At 38.7% G+C, this 18,915-nt stretch overlaps 1 protein-coding gene across 9 annotated transcripts in view; it reads right to left on the reverse strand.

Moving 5' to 3' along the window:
• Nucleotides 1-18,915, reverse strand: part of USP34 (ubiquitin specific peptidase 34) — a 112,962-nt gene that overhangs the window by 7,552 nt on the left and 86,495 nt on the right. For 6 of the 9 annotated variants that reach the window (XM_030268774.4, XM_030268771.4, XM_030268769.4 and 3 more), the window contains 21 exons: nucleotides 18,081-18,159; nucleotides 17,172-17,225; nucleotides 16,981-17,076; nucleotides 15,972-16,036; nucleotides 15,801-15,876; nucleotides 15,661-15,708; nucleotides 15,166-15,297; nucleotides 13,837-13,917; nucleotides 12,656-12,741; nucleotides 11,235-11,403; nucleotides 11,077-11,151; nucleotides 10,385-10,536; nucleotides 9,930-9,978; nucleotides 9,735-9,839; nucleotides 9,567-9,611; nucleotides 8,486-8,590; nucleotides 6,403-6,550; nucleotides 4,803-5,437; nucleotides 3,582-3,739; nucleotides 2,646-2,724; nucleotides 280-406 (listed from right to left, as the gene is read on the reverse strand). In XM_030268774.4, the coding sequence (XP_030124634.4) occupies nucleotides 280-406; nucleotides 2,646-2,724; nucleotides 3,582-3,739; nucleotides 4,803-5,437; nucleotides 6,403-6,550; nucleotides 8,486-8,590; nucleotides 9,567-9,611; nucleotides 9,735-9,839; nucleotides 9,930-9,978; nucleotides 10,385-10,536; nucleotides 11,077-11,151; nucleotides 11,235-11,403; nucleotides 12,656-12,741; nucleotides 13,837-13,917; nucleotides 15,166-15,297; nucleotides 15,661-15,708; nucleotides 15,801-15,876; nucleotides 15,972-16,036; nucleotides 16,981-17,076; nucleotides 17,172-17,225; nucleotides 18,081-18,159 (2,564 nt within the window). Of the gene's footprint in view, nucleotides 1-279; nucleotides 407-2,645; nucleotides 2,725-3,581; nucleotides 3,740-4,802; nucleotides 5,438-6,402; nucleotides 6,551-8,485; nucleotides 8,591-9,566; nucleotides 9,612-9,734; nucleotides 9,840-9,929; nucleotides 9,979-10,384; nucleotides 10,537-11,076; nucleotides 11,152-11,234; nucleotides 11,404-12,655; nucleotides 12,742-13,836; nucleotides 13,918-15,165; nucleotides 15,298-15,660; nucleotides 15,709-15,800; nucleotides 15,877-15,971; nucleotides 16,037-16,980; nucleotides 17,077-17,171; nucleotides 17,226-18,080; nucleotides 18,160-18,915 lie in introns of those variants that run through there. The other 3 variants (XM_004175117.5, XM_030268772.4, XM_072927385.1) reach the window with 2 other exon arrangements.

Genomic DNA, 18,915 nt, shown 5'->3' on the forward strand with positions numbered 1-18,915 from the left:
AGCACAAAATTTGTCTTTTTCCTCTACCATGGTCTTAATCCATCTAGGAATTTGTTAAATCTCACTGGTCTACTGCTGCTAAATTTATAAAATCTAGTTTTGTATTAAGTCAGTAAGAAATTTAATAAGTAACAACTTAATATCCATTAACAGACACATATTCTACTGTACAGCAAGTCTTAAAAAACAGCTAGTAAGCAAGAAAAAACACTAGGGTTTGGGTGAAGAAAATTAATTTAGAAACAAGAGGCATAATCATTTCAAGAGTTATAATCAAACCTTTTCTTTGCAGATATGGACGTGTGGATTTCAGAACCGAAAGGAAAATGGACAGGAGCTCTACCAGGTCTCCAGTCACATGGCAAGCTGTGGCCTCATGGTACATCATGTGCAACGTGTTAAAGGACTGGGAAGAAGAAAAAAAATGCCAAAACTTTATGTTGCCAACTAAGGTACTTGTCAGTATTCCTCTTTTTATCCTGCAGATAGATGTACATTTATTTTATGCTCAAACAAGGTATTTTACACTCAAAAAATATAAGGTGCTGGATACAATCACAAAGTTCGTAATTTGTTTTCCAGGTAAAAGGTTTGTATTACCAGCTCAAAATAATTACCAAGTTTTCACACCTTTAACTACAACCCAGTGAACAAAGTGTCATTTGAGACACAGTATTTTTATATCCCTGTAATCCCAAACTTCCAGCAGACAAAGTGATACAAGAGGTGCACAAAGACACACAGATATATGAATTTGGGGAAAAAAAGGTAGGATTAAGATGGATGTCAGTCATTTTTCAAAATGCTGCTGAAGGATATATGGTTGTACATCAGATTAATTACTTCTCCTTTTATACCTTGTGGCCATCTGTGATTTATAGAAATATTGGGAAGGAAAAGCAACTCATTTCCAAGCTGCAATAATTCTAGCATGGGATGTAAGAGAAGCTATTTAATTAGCTGGGGTATTTGAAAGATAAAGGAACAGTAGCCTCAGTCCCTAGAATGCAAGCTCTTGCCAGGCCCTTTTTATATTACAGTGAAGACAAAAGACACATGGCCACCTTTAACTGGAAAACTTTCGTGGATGTGACAACTCCTTAATGCAGTTTTTTGTCACCAGGCAAAACACTTTCAGCCAACAAGTGACAATATAAGGCCTGGTAACCTCAAGCTGGAAAGTAGCATCAATTTAATTCAATTTCCAGCAATGCTTTACACAGGATGAGTTAATTTCATATTACACGCTCTTCACAAATTTAATTATCCATTGTTAGTATGGATGAGAGCTAACTAAGCTAGACCAAATTATTTTTATATATATCTATGTATGTGCCTTAATCTACTTACATTTCATGTATGGTTAACCTTATAGCCTGACCTTTTACAACCAGTTTACCGGATGGAGGTATTTTCGTAACAAACAGGAACAGATATGCTGGAGTAATTAACTACAATTAATGACTCTACAGGCTTGTATTTATAACAAGCTCCTGAAAACTCAATTTTCAAATAGCACTGCACTGTTTCTGTAATTCCAGCTCTTTCTATCACACTTCTTCCCAGAACATGCAAATCAGTGACATAAAAAGAGTTAAAAGAATTTTTTATATAAACCATATAAAAACTGGATTGGAATCAACCTGAAAGTATCATCCAGTCCAGCCACGTGGCTAAAGGCAGACTAAGTATCTTTTTGCTCCCAGTCCTTCTTGACAACTTCCAGTTGTGCTGGCTGCCTCCTCCTGCAGCAACCTATTCCAAAATCCCATTTCCCGCCAGCCACTTGTTTTGCACAATGGATTTTCCCAGTTTAATATCTCTCCTGAATACACCATTCTACAGATGCCAAGAATGAACTGAATCTTGGTTTTATGCTTTCTCCAGCATGTCCAGATTTTTATTCTTGTTCTCAAAGGGATCCTGCCCCATGGAGCACTGCCAGTGCTTTTAATAAACACAGGTTCTCATCCATCACCTCAATCATGGGAGTGCTGAATGGAATCCAGGATGTTCCACCCATCAATCAGGACATGTGGATCTGTAGAGTGAAAGTGCTGGGAGTAGAGGCCTGACATTCCAACTGCATTAATTTCAGAGACGCATTATTTAATTTTTTTCCATTCAATTTTGAAATTCTGGTCTGGTCTCATAGATCAAATCCCCATTTACAACAATCAGATGTTCTCCAGAAATGCATTTTAGGTTTAGTTCCATCAGAGAGAAATCGAGTTTGTGTTTCAGACCACTCCTTGCAAACACAGGCCCAACAGATAGGAAAGAAAAGGAGAATTGTCTCAGGAGGGCCTCAAAGGAGGGTCAGAAATATTAACCACAACTGGAGCTGAGTACCCTTTAAGTTATTTCTGGTTTTTAACCTGTTGTCTTAACACTTTTTAACTACTAACAACTGTGTGACTGCACTCAGCCATTCATTCTCAACTACCTGTAATAAAAAGAATGACACCAAAAAGGCATAAATTTATTCCTCTCAGCATAATCTGTAGGTGGCTTTTTTCCCTCTGTCCTGAGAAGAAGACAAACAATTTCCTGATCTTTTTAGTACTAAAAAGAAATCTTATTAAAGCTGACAGGGGAAGTCGCAGGGTGAGATGTTTGCTATAATTAAATAACAAAGTAATTACCTCAGTCATCAGAATCAATCCTCTATTGAACACAACGAGAAGTCTGTCTTCATCAGATTCTAATAATATTCTGAAGGCACTAGGAAAAAAATCCAAACATTGAGAACACTGAAAATTGTATCCCAAGCTTAAAATTGTTATACTCGTGCTGTTATTTTGGTAAATAATCACAAAAGAACAAAGAAACCCCAAAATAACATAATTCTTCTCATCATTACCCCCTCTCCTCCCCTTTTTAATTTAAAAATGCCTCTGCCATCAACCTCCTTTTGTTATGGAAAATAATTTATATGTAACCTTTACAGAAATATTTCCCTTACAACCCCTGCAAAAATGTGGAAAATTATGTACTTTGAAAGACAGAAATTTAAGCTACATTTAAATAGATTCAGTCAAGCATATGTTTGGTCTTTTAAATGTCTGGAAACATTTTTATCAGAATATTTTATGCTTAGAGCAGAACAGAAAGGTAAGTATTAAGCTAATGAAAGTATTATGAAAGGTAAGTATTATGCTAATGAATGGTTTCTTTCAACATAAAGATGATTTGTGACAACATGGCTGTGCTCTGTGACAGGTCAGTGCCAGGTGAGTGCATATAGCCCCTCCAGGTAACACAGCCTGTCCTTTCCACAAGGCTTTCAGTACACCAACAGCTCCATTTGAAACCCCAGCCCTGACCTACATGCACAGGCAATTTATAGCTCTGCTGAGAATGCCCAAGCAGCACTTTCAGCTGTACTTCCTACCACCAGAAATGAAACACTCTTTGAAGACACAATACAGTAAAACTGTCCCACAGGCACAATTTCTACATCACATTTCTGCTCCAAAGTAACAACTGCCAAGAGGAGCAGCAGAAACTCCAGCTCTGCTCGTGGCGGGAGGCTGAAGACAGAATTCCAGCTGAGCTGCTGGATGAGCACAGGGCTGTACCTTATGAGAGTTGTCCAACAAGAGCGTCCGTCCAAGCAGCGCAGGTAACAGCTTATGGTGGTTTTCTTAAATTGCTTTATGTCCTCTATCTCTTCTTCTCTCATGTCTGGCCTCTGAGCTACAAACAGCTGCATGAGGTTAAACAGCTCTTCTACTGCCTAAAACACACAGAAATATTTGGTTAGAGTCACCTCTCTCACTATGGTATGGTTCAGACTTTCTTTCAAAGTTATAAATTTAATTAGATGTCTTTTCACTTCCTAAGAACACAGCTCACTGCTGCACTTTTGTGTACATAATGTACATGTGTCACTTATATATGTGCAAAGCAATCTGAAATCCCCATCCCTGGGACCAAACATTTGAAAAGCTGCTTGTGCCAAACCCTGCTGCAGTCCCATATGCCTGGCAAACACCAAACACAGTGGAGTAACTCAGGACCCTTGCAAGAGTAAGTGAGATTTCTGAGGGGAGATGCCACCAAGGAGAGCAATGGGACTGTTAGATGTAAAATTTCCCTGTGAGCTGATCTAGGCAGAACCTAAATATGGAAGATTCCCTGCATCCTCCTCCTCTTCACAGTGATTATATTCTTTATGTCCCTGCACACCACAAAGGATCCCAAAGCTGTATTAACTGTGTAATCATTCAAACACAGGCCTGTTGTCACTTCCAGCCTCTGTACGCCTGTTGTTTGAGCATCACACACAGCCTACTCTACCCAACACCTGCTCTCTGCTGGGTGTCACTGTGTGGTAAGGACAGCACAACTCCCAGGTCTGCCAAAGGTACCTGGGTGCTCCCAAGGGGAACCAGGCTGTCCTCCCCTGGAATACTACAGGCTAAATCTTGGCCCTATTCCAGAAGCTGAAAACAAAGAAATTGGGAATTCCTCCACCTTTGTTGCAATGCAATCTCCTTCCTAGGGACCACCATCAAAGCTTATTCCTTGCTTCTTATGGCTAGGCTGGAGTGCTGAACAGTGGAAACACCAGTGCCCGCTCCCAGAAAATAACAACTGCTCTTCAGCTGCTACACAGCAAGGAAAATCCAAACCTATCCTCCCCTAAAGTCCAGCAAATGGATCAAAAGACACAAATTACTTCCACCAGGAAACCCACATGCAATACTTTCACCACTGAACATGTTAAGTTACAAGAGACACTGGGTGAGAGGGACACCGGAACGATGGACTGGCGCATGGCGGTGTCGGTCACTTACTCCTGGGTACTGACTGGCATGAGGGGTGAGGTTCTTGAAGGCCCACTGGATGTTCTGGTGAGAAGCCAGCTGCCTGGTGAAGGCAGGGGACTGCTCGCAGCACAGGCGCAGGATGCCGTAGTAGGCAGGCAGCATCCCGCGGTTGAAGAGCACCACATCCTGGTCGTCGTGGTCCGCGAGGATGTAATTGAAGGCAATGTTCTTGGTCACCACGGGGTTCTGCACGATAAGGCGCACGTTCTCGGGACAGTCCACGCACACGTTGTACCAGAAGGACAGCAGGGCCTGCTTGTTGTGGTTGGTGGCGATGGCCGGCTCCGAGAGCTTTGGCTGGAAGAGGTTCCACAAGTCCATGAAGTAAGTGGAGAACATGAGCTTCTCGGTTTTGGAGATCAAGCAGTACGTCATGAAACTGAAGTAGGGCACCAGTTTGGTGGTGCCGTGCACAGCGGCGTCCACGTAGAGCTTGGCTCGTGAGAGCAGGCCAAGAAGCACGTTGTAGACCTGGTGCAGAACTACTGTGGTGTCGGGGCTGAGGGGCAGGTCCCGTGTGGGGATGTGCAAAGAGCGGGTCGATCGGAACATCTGACGGAAGGAATTGCTTGGAATAAGCGATACCAAGAGATAGGCTGCAGCTTCAAATAAAAACAGATTTGTTACACCTTTGACAGTGACATACCTGCTAAACAGCCATATAAACAGCAATTAAACTGCACCGCATTTCCACTTACAGATTTCAAAGAATTTTATAGCATCTGCTATTACTGTGTTCACACAAGACAAAAAATCCAAGTGGATAAGAGTAGCACAAAGCACATTAAAAGTGGTGCTGGGATGTGCTACCTACATCTCTGTCTGGTTCTCCCTGTGCTAACACAATGCATCCCACCACAGAATGTGATGCCAGATCCCATCACACAATGCATCCCCACAGGTTTTCCACGACTGAAGTTGTCCATTGCTCAATCAAGAGGTCATTACCTCCTCAGAGATGTTTACAACTGGAGCCTGTTGCATAGCTGTACCTCCAGTTTTCCCATCTCCCTCAGCCACAGAAATGTGTTAAAGGTCAGTGGCCTACACTGTGGAGCCTCCTTTGTAAAAAAAATGGACACAGGGAAGGCTGAAAATGTTCTCTGGCAATGTGACTGTGTGATTCCCAGCAGAACAAAGCAGAGAGCCAGGATACCCTGGAACCTGGAAGGAAGCACAGGAGGCTTCTCCTTGATCCACAAGTTCAAAGGACTCAGCTGGAGATTCCTGTGGAAGAACAACATGTACTCCTCCCACCTATTGTACAGCCACGTGATGGACACAATGGACAACCTCTGGAATTACCTCTTTTCCTTCTTTAGGTTTTCCTGGACCTTGAAGATTAACCACTTAAAATAAAGAACCTAGCAATGTATCATTCAAGGTACCAAAGGAAAACAGTTTTTTTCATCAAAACTGGTAACAACTCTGCATATGGCACCACAGTTATCCCAAGATTTTAAAACCCAGCAATTCTAAAACAACTGGAAAAGAAGAAAAGGCAAACACAGGAGCATGCAACTCACTGCAACAGGTGACAAAATTTCTCTGATTAAAATCCACTTACAAGTTCTCACTCGAGGGTAGTTGTGTGCTAGGAGGAAACGTTCAACCCAGTTTTCCATGTTCTGCAGGACCCAGCTGTGAGCGAGTTTGTTCCGAGGGGTTTGCACAGCCAGCCAGTCCAGGCACTGTGAGGGGTTGTACTCAATGACCTGAAGGAGAGGGGAAAATTCAAAAGGAATACATTGATCTTCCTACTATGCACTGATTGTATTAGAAACCCCTAAAATCACTTTCAACATTTCTTTTAAAAATCATTTAGGGCTATCAAAGCACCTGCAAGACTGAGCTGCTCTGCACACAAAGAAAAACTTACTATATTTCACTGGTTTGTGCTTCTGAACCTTGTTCACAGTTTTGAAAGTTCAGTCCAAGCTCAGGAAATTACTCTGCCTATTCCTTCTGCATATTATGAGATATTCAGAAGTTGAAATACTAAGGACTAAGATGGAATAACTTGGTCTTTATAAACAAGTATCTTTTAAAAATATGTAACAGAAAACATTAACACTGAATCGATATCGTTATACATTACATCAAAAGAACATAAATGGTATGCACAGATGTTCATATAGCTTCATGCTGAGGGTAACTACTGCATTTTTTATTGAATATACAATTTCAAGGAATAAATTCATCCAGCACTTTCCAAAGGCAATGACTGCTTGTGCAGTCAGCAAACCTTGAGAGAATAAGGAGAAAACGAGGTTTCCTCTGCTTTTCTGGCTCTTTGTAGCTGGAAATCTGTTGACATGACGCCAATAAATGTAATTTGTTCTTCTGTTAGTTAGTTTAAAAACTACTTTCTTTTTACCTCAAGGCCCAGGTGCCCAAACAAGAAGAATTCTACCCTAAGGAACCAGAGGTAGGAACAGGGTTGCTGAAGCTGTTCCCAGTTCCTCTGCTCCACCTGAAGAATATGAGCAGCTGACATGACCATAACTCTGCTTATAAAATTTTTATCTCATTTTAAAAATAAACATCTTAAGAACAATCCCCTCCCTTTATTTAGAAATGACAAATTGCTCTGTCAGGTTTCTTGGGTAATGGCTGGAGGGAATATCCAAGAAAGAGACAATAATTTCTCAGTGTCTGCAGAGCTCAATCACTTTTTAACGACTTCCAGAAGCTAGAGAGCCTGTGAAAGTAGATTCCACACCCCAAGTCTGTGCATTCACTGCTGGGTCTCACAGCCCTGCCTGCACAATTTATATCCCTGGAGCTGTGTCACCAGCTGGGTGTCACTGTGCCCCTTGAGATATGCCATTTTAACTCCTTCTACCTGAGGTGCAGCAGTTACAGCTCATCCATCACTTGTGATCCCTATAGCCGCTCCTGACCAGGAGGAAACCCTTTGGAACAGCAATCCATGTCCCATCCCACAGTGCTCCAGCCCCATTTTTTTTAAAGGGAATTAAAGGGAATGAGCTGGTCCTCAGCAGTCTCCAGGCTGGCCATGCTGTTCTCAGCCAGGAATGAAGACAGTGAATTGTACTGGGAACTCGGAGAGCAGGGAGGTGAAAAGAAAGCTTTAATGGCTCATCTATGGCTCAGATGAAGGAATTCATCCCTGTGCCAACTTGGTTAAAAAGTCTCTCTCACTTGGAAACACAAGCAAGGTTAGTCCTGCACACAGCAATTATCCAGCAGAATCAGTTTGGCACTATTTTATGCACTAAAAGTGTTAATGGACATTTTATGGAGAACCAAAAATGTCAAATGAATGTTCAAGGAATCTGTACATAAAGGTCAAAAAAACCCACAACCAAATGATGGGTGTTGAAACATTTTACAGGCCTTGCAAAAGGATAACTGAGAAAACTATGTTGAATTTATCTAGAAAAAGCATTCTAGGCCTTTATTATGAATCAATTAATTTCTCATTAAACTAAAATTTGAAGTGAAACTGAAGAGCCATTAACCCTACATTAAGTTACAACAAAACTTTTTAATGTCTATTCAGAAGAGGAATGGTAATAAAAAAATCATGGTCTGATGCAGGAAGGATGACAACAAAATGCAAAAGAGACAAAAATAACCAACAAGAGAAAGACAATTTAGCTTCTGTTTTATTTTACATATTGTACCTCCCATATCCTCTGCAGAATGTAAGAAGCAAAGGGTGGCATTCCTGGAGGTCCACCAGCAAATTCCATGAGCATGGTGAGCAATTTGAAAAAAGGATTGGCTGCCTGTAATGCAGAAAAGGGGAAAATATCCAATTTAATCTATTTAATTTCATCCCCCTTTTTTTAAAGAGTATTTTTTAAAATCCCCAATGACTGTAAGATTTCTGTGAACTTCAGACATGAACATTTATAATACAATACTTTATTCCCTTACTATTTAATCTGTACTATTTAATCCACATATATCTATAAATTAAGCCACTGGTTACAGTCAGTGCAAAGCAACAGGATCATATGAGACAGGATCAGTCTAGGAGCAGCTAGAGGAAATATATATATGTATGTATGTATTTATTACAGGAAATATAGACATTATTCCAGAAAAAGGAACAAATCAAGATGAAGAATTGCTGAAGAATTCACCAATTTATCCTTGTTTATATCACTAGCTCAGATAAGTTATTTTTATGTATGTATATAACATGGAATATGGACCCTGGGAAGTTTATCCAAAAGCATCCCATTTTGAGGTTTTACACTGCCAAGACTCATCCAGCTTTTAACAACGTTTCAACAAAGTGGTTACAACCATAATTATATATTTTGCATCTGGAATCCATTTAGAACTCTCAGTATTTCTGTTAATACCAGGGCAGGAATTTACTCTGAATGAGAAATGTGTTTGCCAGCACAGAACTGCAAAACAGTGCCCCAAATCTTGAAGACACTGATAATAAGTAATTATCTCCACTTATTCTTTCACACAATACTTTAATGTTGCCAACTTTTTAAAAGAAATTCATATGGGTGGAGAATCTAGAAATGTTATTTGATTTGAATAAAACTTTCATCCTAAGTGGCACAGCAAATTTCTGTTTTTCTGCAAAACTTCACAAACAGTGCAGTTTAGACTTCATTCAATGGCCCAGACTTCCATCTTCCATGCAAGATTTTTGATGAGCAAAGGATTATTTCTGTGACTTAAACCAGGCAAATATGACTACAGATTATTTGCTAGACAGATGGTGTGTTTACATACCTCAGGAGTCAGCTTTGCTATAGATGTGAACAGCATGGACACAATCTTGAAAAGAAAACACACAAAGCTCACTTAGATGTGTGTTTATTCAGTTAAAATAATAACCATTACCCCATGATACTTATGAGAGGAGATTTCAATAAACAGCTACAGGTCCCTGCCACTCACGTGCTCTGCAAGGCGATTGTTGTAGCGGCACAAACTGAAAATGAGGTTGCAGGTTTGCCTGATGTTGATCCCATCACGGATATGTTGGAATAAAAAAGGGAAACCCTGCAACAAATAAGCAGATACAGTACACTGCCTACAGCTACACACTACAAAGGGTTTGGAGGCTATAGAAGTAGTTTTTAACTTGATTACCTTTCCTCCTGTCAGTGCTGCCATGTCGTTTTGTGACAAGGTTAAATGCCTAAAATACAGAAAGAAAATGATCATTTTACTTCAGCCATCATGATGGTTAGGGAGACAGTCAGGACTGAGTGTTAGTTCATATTCTTCAGTATCACAATATACAAGAGACAATAAAGGTGTTGATGTAAAACTGAACAAAAAAAAAGAGCTGTACTTGACTGAGATAAAAAAAGAAAACTAAATGTGGGTAATTGAATGTGTTCAAGTATTTAACCCAAGTCTGTCATGTGGTCAACAATGAGAGTCCCTTTTCAAGTTATTAAAAATATAATGGGCTCACATACAAGCTTATTAAGGCTGTTAAAAAAGCCCACAATAAAACCCTCAAGACAAACCCATAAAATCTCTGACTCCTTTCTGAACTATAAATTCTAAAATGATCTTGTTTTTTCAGAAGCTCTTGCCTTTCTGAGCGAGACTGTTCCACTAGAAGAGCAATCAGGGCAATCATCTTTTCAAGAGCAGCAGGCCTGTATTTCTCTTCTGCTAAAGAAAGGATATCTTCCTCTTCCTCTTCTTCTTCCCCTTCTTCCTCAGAAAGCACTTCCACCTGGGGCTAAGGAAAAAACAGAGAACTTCAATGTGGACATTCTGTGCCTTCATTTCAAAGGGCCTTTGCATTACCCTGTCCTTTGTTGCAAACAACTTCATAAACTTGCATGAACTAAGCCACGTAAGCATCTAAATAACTGATTTTCACATTGAAACATTCACTTTGCACAAGCAAAATTGTATCTACAAATGCAAGAAGTAAGCTGGCTGAAGATATGGTCTATTTAACAAAAAAAGCAGGTACATTTAAGAACCTAAGTTGTACAACAGGAGTTAGTAATCAACTGTTAATAGCATTATCATTAGTATCAAGTTAAGGGCAACTTTAATTGCTTTTACTCAGTGCCTATTTCTATACCAAACAATAATAGTCAATTCAACATATTTTTTTAAATATTATATTCACTTAAACATTGAAAAAAATTGTGGAAGTGAAGCAATTTTAATGTAACGGCTGAAACATGATTCAAGACACACAGCAGTAACTATCACAGATGTAAAACAGGAAAGATTAGCTCCTGCTATATAAAATACTCAAACTTACATTCTCAGGCCCTTTGGTTCCCATGTAGAAATGGACCATTGTGGATATGGCTTGCAGAGAGAGCAAGAACTGGCTCTGAAAAACGCAGGGATGGGATTACTTGAAAACACATTTGTGCACAGACACCAGCAACTCCCCAAATCCAAGGCTATACTCACCTCCTCCTCTCCCATTTTGGCAAATTCATAGAGAAAGGCAAAGTACTCAGTGAGGTGCTTGCTGTGGGGTTTGACACCGTGCTCCATGATGGACAGCAGGGTCTTCACGAAGCGCGTGACGCATGAGCGGCTCCCGATGTCCTCCACAGGCCCGTCCATGTCATCAGAACTGGCAGCAACAACAACAGCCAGGGTGGGTGTTTCACACAGGACACAGAGCACAAAGTCATCCTGATCCAGTCCAAACAAAGGAATTCACCAAAATTCCTGCTCTGTCCTGCTCAGATCTCTCACCCCTATCCACAGCCTGGATAACAACCAGCCCAGCCTAAGGGAGCATCAGGCACTTGAAATGCTGAAGAGTTCATCAAATTAGCGTTGTGAATCAAAATGCTGCTCAGGAAAAGAACTCTCAGAATAACAATATTGGGGATCTCCTACTTAAAATCGTCCTCTTGATTTGCTTGTTGAATTTAATGGGAATGCAGTTACAGCTATGGAACCAAGGCAAGGCACCCTCCTGAACACAAGAGCACCCTGGCAAGGCAGAGAACATCCACCTTCGGCCTCAGACACTCTAAACATTAACTTTGCATCATATATGGTCCTTTTACAGCTCAAAATTCCACTTCTAAAATGGAAAATACAGATCTGCTTTTCACTAGATTCATGCAGCTACTTAATGGGAATTTTAGCCTCAGACATATGCTCAAGGTTGGACTTTGTCGCTGAACAAAACCAAGTCACTGACACAAATAAGGCTTCCAAAGCAAATTAAATTCTACTTTTTGCCATAAAAATTGTATCTTCATGAATTTTGATATGGCAGCATAGTTATCACTAACTGCCATTTTCACTCTGGGGAAAATTTATTAACACAATCAACTTTAACACAAGAGGTGAAAGAAAAACTACTTTTTTCTTCTCATCATGTATCAAAAAGAGTTTAAGTGTTTCATAATTGGAGATAAAGTGACAGCTTTCTCGATAATAAGCAGAGCAAAGGAGAATCCAAGAGGGCTCTTCCTCCTTTTTGGCAAAACCTGTGATTCAGTTATAGGATTAACCTCTGATCTCCAAACTCTTTTATAGGATGTACAAATAAAAACGTCTACCTTTGTGCCTTCAGATCCAATTCACAGTAGGATTCTTAAGTCTGAGCAGTGAGAATTACACTTGCAGTGTCCAAATGACAGGAAAAATAAAGACCATGCTGAAAATCTACTCTAAAGGAGCAAATGTTTCAAACTATTTGACACTGCTCTTTGCTGTTTTTTAAATAAATCAGAGCAGTTTGGGCAGAATAACAAAGAACAATTAGCACTATTTCAGCTTTACATGACTGTTTTGAGTGACTCATCAATAAAAGCAGCTACAGCAATGCATGGAATGAACAGAAGTTTGCAGGGGGTTTGTTTTACCAGTCTTCCATTCCCGGCTGCAGATAAAGGTGTGCATGTACTGGCCTCAGCCTCTGGATCACGTGGATACACAAGCGCTGGAACATCTGCAAAGAGAGAAGGGAATGAACTCCACACCTTCAGTCCTTCACAAAAAGGTCAGTATGTCACTCCTAAGCAAAGAATATTCTGTCTCCAAGTCTCACTGTCGGCTCTTCCCAGGTCTAAAGCTTGAAAGACAAAACTGAGATAGTTTTTTAACAGAAGAGCCAAACCTAGTTTTTAAGAACAGATCTCACAAAGGAATCCTAAACCCAGCCTTTAATATTGGTGTGCACTGAAACATGACTCTACTTTTTTCCCCTCTATCTCTATTTTCTGAAACATTTTGATTTTTTTGGCACGATACTTTTCAATTTTGCTGCTGGCTCATAGGAATTCTTGTGAAAATTTGAAGGAAATTCCTTCCAGTAATTTTTATTTTGTAAAGTATTCATGAGGAGAAGACCCTGCCTAAGACCTTGCATAGAGTTTTCCCATGAAATATATTCTTTTACTGATGTATTGCATACAAAAACTATGTATGGGTCTACATGGAAATATCACTTTAATAACAAGAAATCCAACTGAAGAATTCAAGTGACAAAGAGTAATTGTTATTCCTTAACAACTTGCAAAGAAAGTACACTTGTGACCCTATTATATAGTTGGATTTATGAATGTCCAAATGCTACCAATATAGGGGTTTTTTTTAAAGTATGTCTAGGAAAGGGTATTAACAAAGCTTTGTGGCATAATATTGTAAAATTACCTGTAGTTTCAAACTAGAGCTCTGAGTAATGTAAATACTGAATACATACAAACTGAATGTAAATAGTTTGATTTTTTTTTTTTTGTTTGTTTTCTGATGGTGGAGCTTGATGAACTATTGTTTCATTAATTCAGAAAAACTCCATTTTTTAATGTAAAGTGTTCAGATTTGTAGAGATCAAGAGGGAGTCATAGAAACCTTCATTTGCATCTACTGTGATTTAGTGTACAGCTAGGCTGGGGTTGTTTCAAACAGTAACACTCCCATGGCCAAATATCTTCAGACAATTACAGGTATTCACTGAAACTGTCAGAATCACAGCCATCAGAATTGGCTGTTTGTGGTCACAGGTCAAGCAGTCACCTGACTTGGAAAGGAACTTTTTTCTTACCTGCCTCACAATCTGATTGGGACACTTTATTAGAATCTGCATTGGCCACCAATCATCATCAGCCATACGATCCAAAAACCACTGCAGAAGATACATACTGTGTTAGTTTTGTTCCATACTTGCTCTAGTCCAATCTTCTTTTTTGCATGATACTAAAGTCTGAAGAGAAATCGATGTTACTATTATTAAGGAATAGGCAAGTTTTAATCCAAGGGAAATCTAAAATATCTTCTGTGCATGAAGGAATAAAGAAATAAAGATCAATATCGGTAAACAGCAATATAATTTTTTATCTAGTATCTTCTTATCCCTGTGCTCTGCACGCCATTAGAAAAATACCTGGAAGAACACTTATCCTGCAAAGTGATGTCAATAGCATAAAAAATATGCTTAAAAAAAAAGCATAACCTGAAGAATCTTGTAGAAGAGAGACAGGATTACACTGAGTTTCCCAAGTTAGATCTCTTTTGCATTTTTAACATGTGGAAGCCTCACGGCCTCCAGAGAACCAAAAACTGTAAAACTAACAGAGAATGATTCATTCCAAGTCAGACTCAGCAAATAACACAGCTCAGTCTTCTGACTCCCAAAATTTTGAGTCACAAGGAAAGACAGTTTAAAATATAGAATCAACGTTCCTACTTTTATTTCAATTGTACTTGAGTATTCTTTACTACATTAAATGTCTTCAACTCAAACATCTTAGGACTACATCCCATTGAGACAACTGTGCACCCAAATACTGAATGTCACATAATTTATCAACCTTGAATCAATTTATAAAAGCATCATGGATTTAACTCCTTTCTACTGAATAAAGTATAAGGCAGGGCACAGTCTATGCTGGGCTCCTTGTACATTTAAATTATCACAGAAATACTCTCAAAACTTTCTTCAGTATCTCAAAATTGCTTTCAACAAGACCATAGCAAATTCTTTGTCTTTCCATGTCTCTTGTGAGTTAATTTAAGCAAGTCTTCATTACACAGATCACTATATAATAATTAATCAAATAAAGAGTTTTTGACATTGGCTCTCTCTTATTTCAGTGACAAAATTATTTTGGCCTCTTGTGAGTTAATTTATGCAAGTCTTTATTACACAAATCACTATACAATAATTAATCAAATAAAGAGCTTTTGACACTGTCTCTCTCTTATTTCAGTGACAAAATTATTTTGGCCTGTGGTCTCAACATAGGTTTCTTCAAATAAAAGTTAAGTCATTCCCCAAGATCTGCAGTAATCAGAGAGGACGAATTTCATCTCATAGAGCACAAATATACCAAATACAGTAGTTCATAGTCCAAAATATTCCAGGGATACGAACCTCCAGGAAAGTTAAACAATATACAGAAAGTTGGTTTGTACTTTGCTGAGTTCCTAAGTCACTTACTTCACAAGCTGCCTGACTGTTATTAAACTGTTTTGTTAACAGTTCAATCCACTGAAGCATTGTAGGCTGTGAAAAGAAATACAGGAAAAACTGTAAATTCAAATAATGAATTCCAGCATAATCTTTAAACATTTCTCAATGGTTCAGCAAAGCACCAAATCTTATGAATTATAAACAATAAACATTTTATGAATTAATAATACATTGCACCTACAGATAAATACCAGTCCATACATTTTAACATACACATTATATTCCATTCTGCAGTGTTCACTATAAATGAGGCAAATGATACTTTAAACATTAACTTAGCATCACATATAGTGATTTTACAGCTCAAACTCCCACTTTTAAAATGTGGGAGTACAGATTTGCTTTTCACTAGATTCATGCAGCTAATTAATGAGAATTTACAAGTAAATCAAATACCTTTTCCTTTGAATGAATAAATGTCTCTAGTACAAAGGAAGTGCTTAACTGGAAAAAAAAATGGCACCATTAATTTAGAATGCATTAATTAAAATGTCAACAAGGAAATAGTTAAGATGAGATTCTTTGGAAATCCTTACCTTTGCTGTCATCAGAGATACTGCTTTTGGGTCTGGTAGTGTACTTGGGATGCTACTACACAACTGCCACATAAACCTAGAGTCAGTAATTTTATTGTTAATTAAAATTAATAATGACAATCTGCAAGAAGAAAAGAAGCATTAATATTACATTTTTAAAGAAAAACTTACCCAAAATATGTATGTTCAAAAATGTTCTTGTCTTGAAGGAACTGCATGTTATCATGCCATATCCACTGAAGAAAAAATGCTACCATCAGATACAAGAAAGCAGTTTATTTCACTATTTAAGCATGATTTTTAAAATAGTTAAATGATTCCAAGACTAAAACCACAGAATTTTTCTGTATTAAAAACTCCCTCTAAAAGCATTTTCTTTAGTTTAAAGAACTGGCTCAAAGCTGTTTTATTCATACTACAGTGAGTATTGGTCGTCCCTGCCACAGGACTGCAGACCAGAGCTGCAAACCTTCTCCTCTTTCTGTGGCCTCATTTTTACAACTTAATTATTCAGAGTTTTGGGCTAAAATGTTGAGAACAGCAAGTTGAAAAAGAATCACAGCTGAAGTCTAACCCAAAGCTTGATGAGCTCTGAGAACTTCTGATAAATTCCTAAAGAGTAAGATTTGAATCTCCATCATTAAAGCAGAACAGGATTTCATGCCATGTCCCCTGCCCATCTCTCTAAAGTGATGTTTTTGATCACATCAATTTGTAGTGATTTTCACAGCAAGATAGCTTAAACATTTAACTCTGATAAAAATCTATTAATATTTTTAAGACCAAGAAGCATAAAAGCATGATCTGATTTGCTGGCTAGGAATGAAGAGACATTTTCAATTAAGAACCTAAAATGTGGCAGATGCTGAAGCAACACTTCTGGCCAAAGGGAGCAGGGACATTAAATTTTCCAGGTGGCAAAAAGGGATTTATCCCATATACAGGACAGAATGAGAAAACATCTAGACATTCACATAAACATCTAAAACATTCACATAAAATGTAAATCGTAATTCCTTTCCTATCCCATGACCATCTCCTAAGGAAGACAGTGAAATGAAAGAACTGCCACCTTAGTGATTTAAATTATTTTTGCTTTCCTATGTTTATTCAGATTTCTGATGTGTTTAGGGCCTCCTAGAGTGTTTTAAGACTGGTGTTAAAACAAATCAACTTGTACCTCCAGCAATTCTGATGAAACATCAAATTTGTAGTCTTTGCCATTTTCCTCCTCTGGCTCCATCCGTTTATAAAACAGCATGTAAGCACTGTGTGTCTTGGAGAAAAAAACATCTGTATAATTTTTGCTTTCAGAGAGAAATCATGAAATCAGAAATATAATCATACAACAAGGGTTTGGAAGAGAAATACCTTTTCAAAGGAAAAGTCCATAAACTTATCAGTAACAGAATCGTAAGTTTTTGTCTGTCAAGAAGAAAGCAAAACCATTAATTACAAGCTTGTTAATGCTTTAGTTTCTAACAGTTTGTGACAGTTCACTTGCAAATTTATGTTATTTATGAGGGTTGCTGACAATTTAGTTCTTGCTCAAAGTAGTCTTGTTTCTTTTTTTTTTCCTCTGGCCTCTCCTGAATTTTCAAAGCCACTATGCAATACTCTAACTCCATCCCAAGCAATTTCCTGGCTCATCCATCTCACTGACACCTCTTCTTTAGAGACATCTAAAGGTATTTTATCTATGTGCCAAACAAAGGAATTTTTTGGTTTTATTTCAGCATATTGTCTTTCCCAGACATGAGAAGTTGTCTTATGCCCAGGACTGATTCAATAAGATACTGTGTTATCTATACTGTGCTTTATATAATGTACACAGCTTTAAATAATGATCAATTCAGGCACAACCAGAGAACATTTGAGTGTTGTTTGTATTAATAATGTGTAAAAATATTCCAACTGATGTCACAGGCAACAATACAAGACATAGACAAAGATCAAAATGCCCATTTTCTCCCCAGAATACACCTAAGCTTGAAATAATGATTCCTTCATCAATGGTCTGAGCTAAGCAGCCACCCCAAACAAGAATTCCTAAATTAGCTCAGACTCACTTTTTCTATACCTGAATAAATAGTATGATAAAAACCAGATTTAGTAAAGAAATACCTCTTGTTTGGAGAGACACTTCACTAATTAACTTTGCTTCATTAGTAATACCTGTACTGTACTTCTGAAGCTTCCTTTTAAAGCCTCACACAAAGACCTGGGTTGTAACAGATACTGGAACAGTTGAACATGACAAAAATTCAGGTCAAAACTTACAGTCATTTCTCCACCAAAACATTCGGAAGCGAGCTGGGCAGAGTCGAAGGGTTTAACTTCAGCATCATTGAAAAGGTACCTGCAAGGCAGGAAGAGGCTTTGAAACAATTGCTGCTCATCTCTAGGGGCAAATAAAGCCTCATTAGCACCTCCAACGATTCCTCAGATTGCAATATTCCTATTAATTTCTAATGTCTTGTTTAGATACCAGTAAATGAAAATCTGGTCACAAAGTGACTTCCTTCCAATAATGTCAAACAAGGAGCTACTGTTGGGATCCCCACTGGAGCAGGGATTAGGTCATGAGCTGGTTCTATTTCAGAAATGCTCTGGCTTCTCTAGAGAACAGGAATAGAGGAAACCTTTTCTCCTATGCCAGGGCTCCAATGAGAAATGGAGATACCACATCCAAAAATAGCAGGCAGAGTGTTCCCTGCTTTTCTCTGTCACCCAGGAGGACCCTCCTCCTTCCCATGCCCATGTCCCTCCCCTTTCCCAAATTTGCCAACCAGAAATGTAGTTGGATCCTCATCCAAGGTACCAAGCAGATTTCAGGAAGGACAATCTAGGAAATCTTTTGCACTGCAACAATTCAAATCTAGTCCCATCAGGAGGCAATCCCTGGCTGTGGTGAGGCCAACACAGCATTCCTGGCCACCCCTGTGTTTGAGACCACAAAATTCTCCTGGCTACTGATTTGTAGGCCAATAAATTAATATCCTTACAACTATCAAATTCCAACATCCTGTGCTTTCCAAAGGAACCTACAGGATGTATCCCCGTATATAACTGCACCTAAAAAAGCCAACAGCTTTAGTTATCAAAAACATGGAAA

The sequence above is a fragment of the Taeniopygia guttata genome, chromosome 3 (genome assembly GCF_048771995.1).
Source record: "Taeniopygia guttata chromosome 3, bTaeGut7.mat, whole genome shotgun sequence".
Classification (NCBI taxonomy): Eukaryota; Metazoa; Chordata; class Aves; order Passeriformes; family Estrildidae; genus Taeniopygia; species Taeniopygia guttata.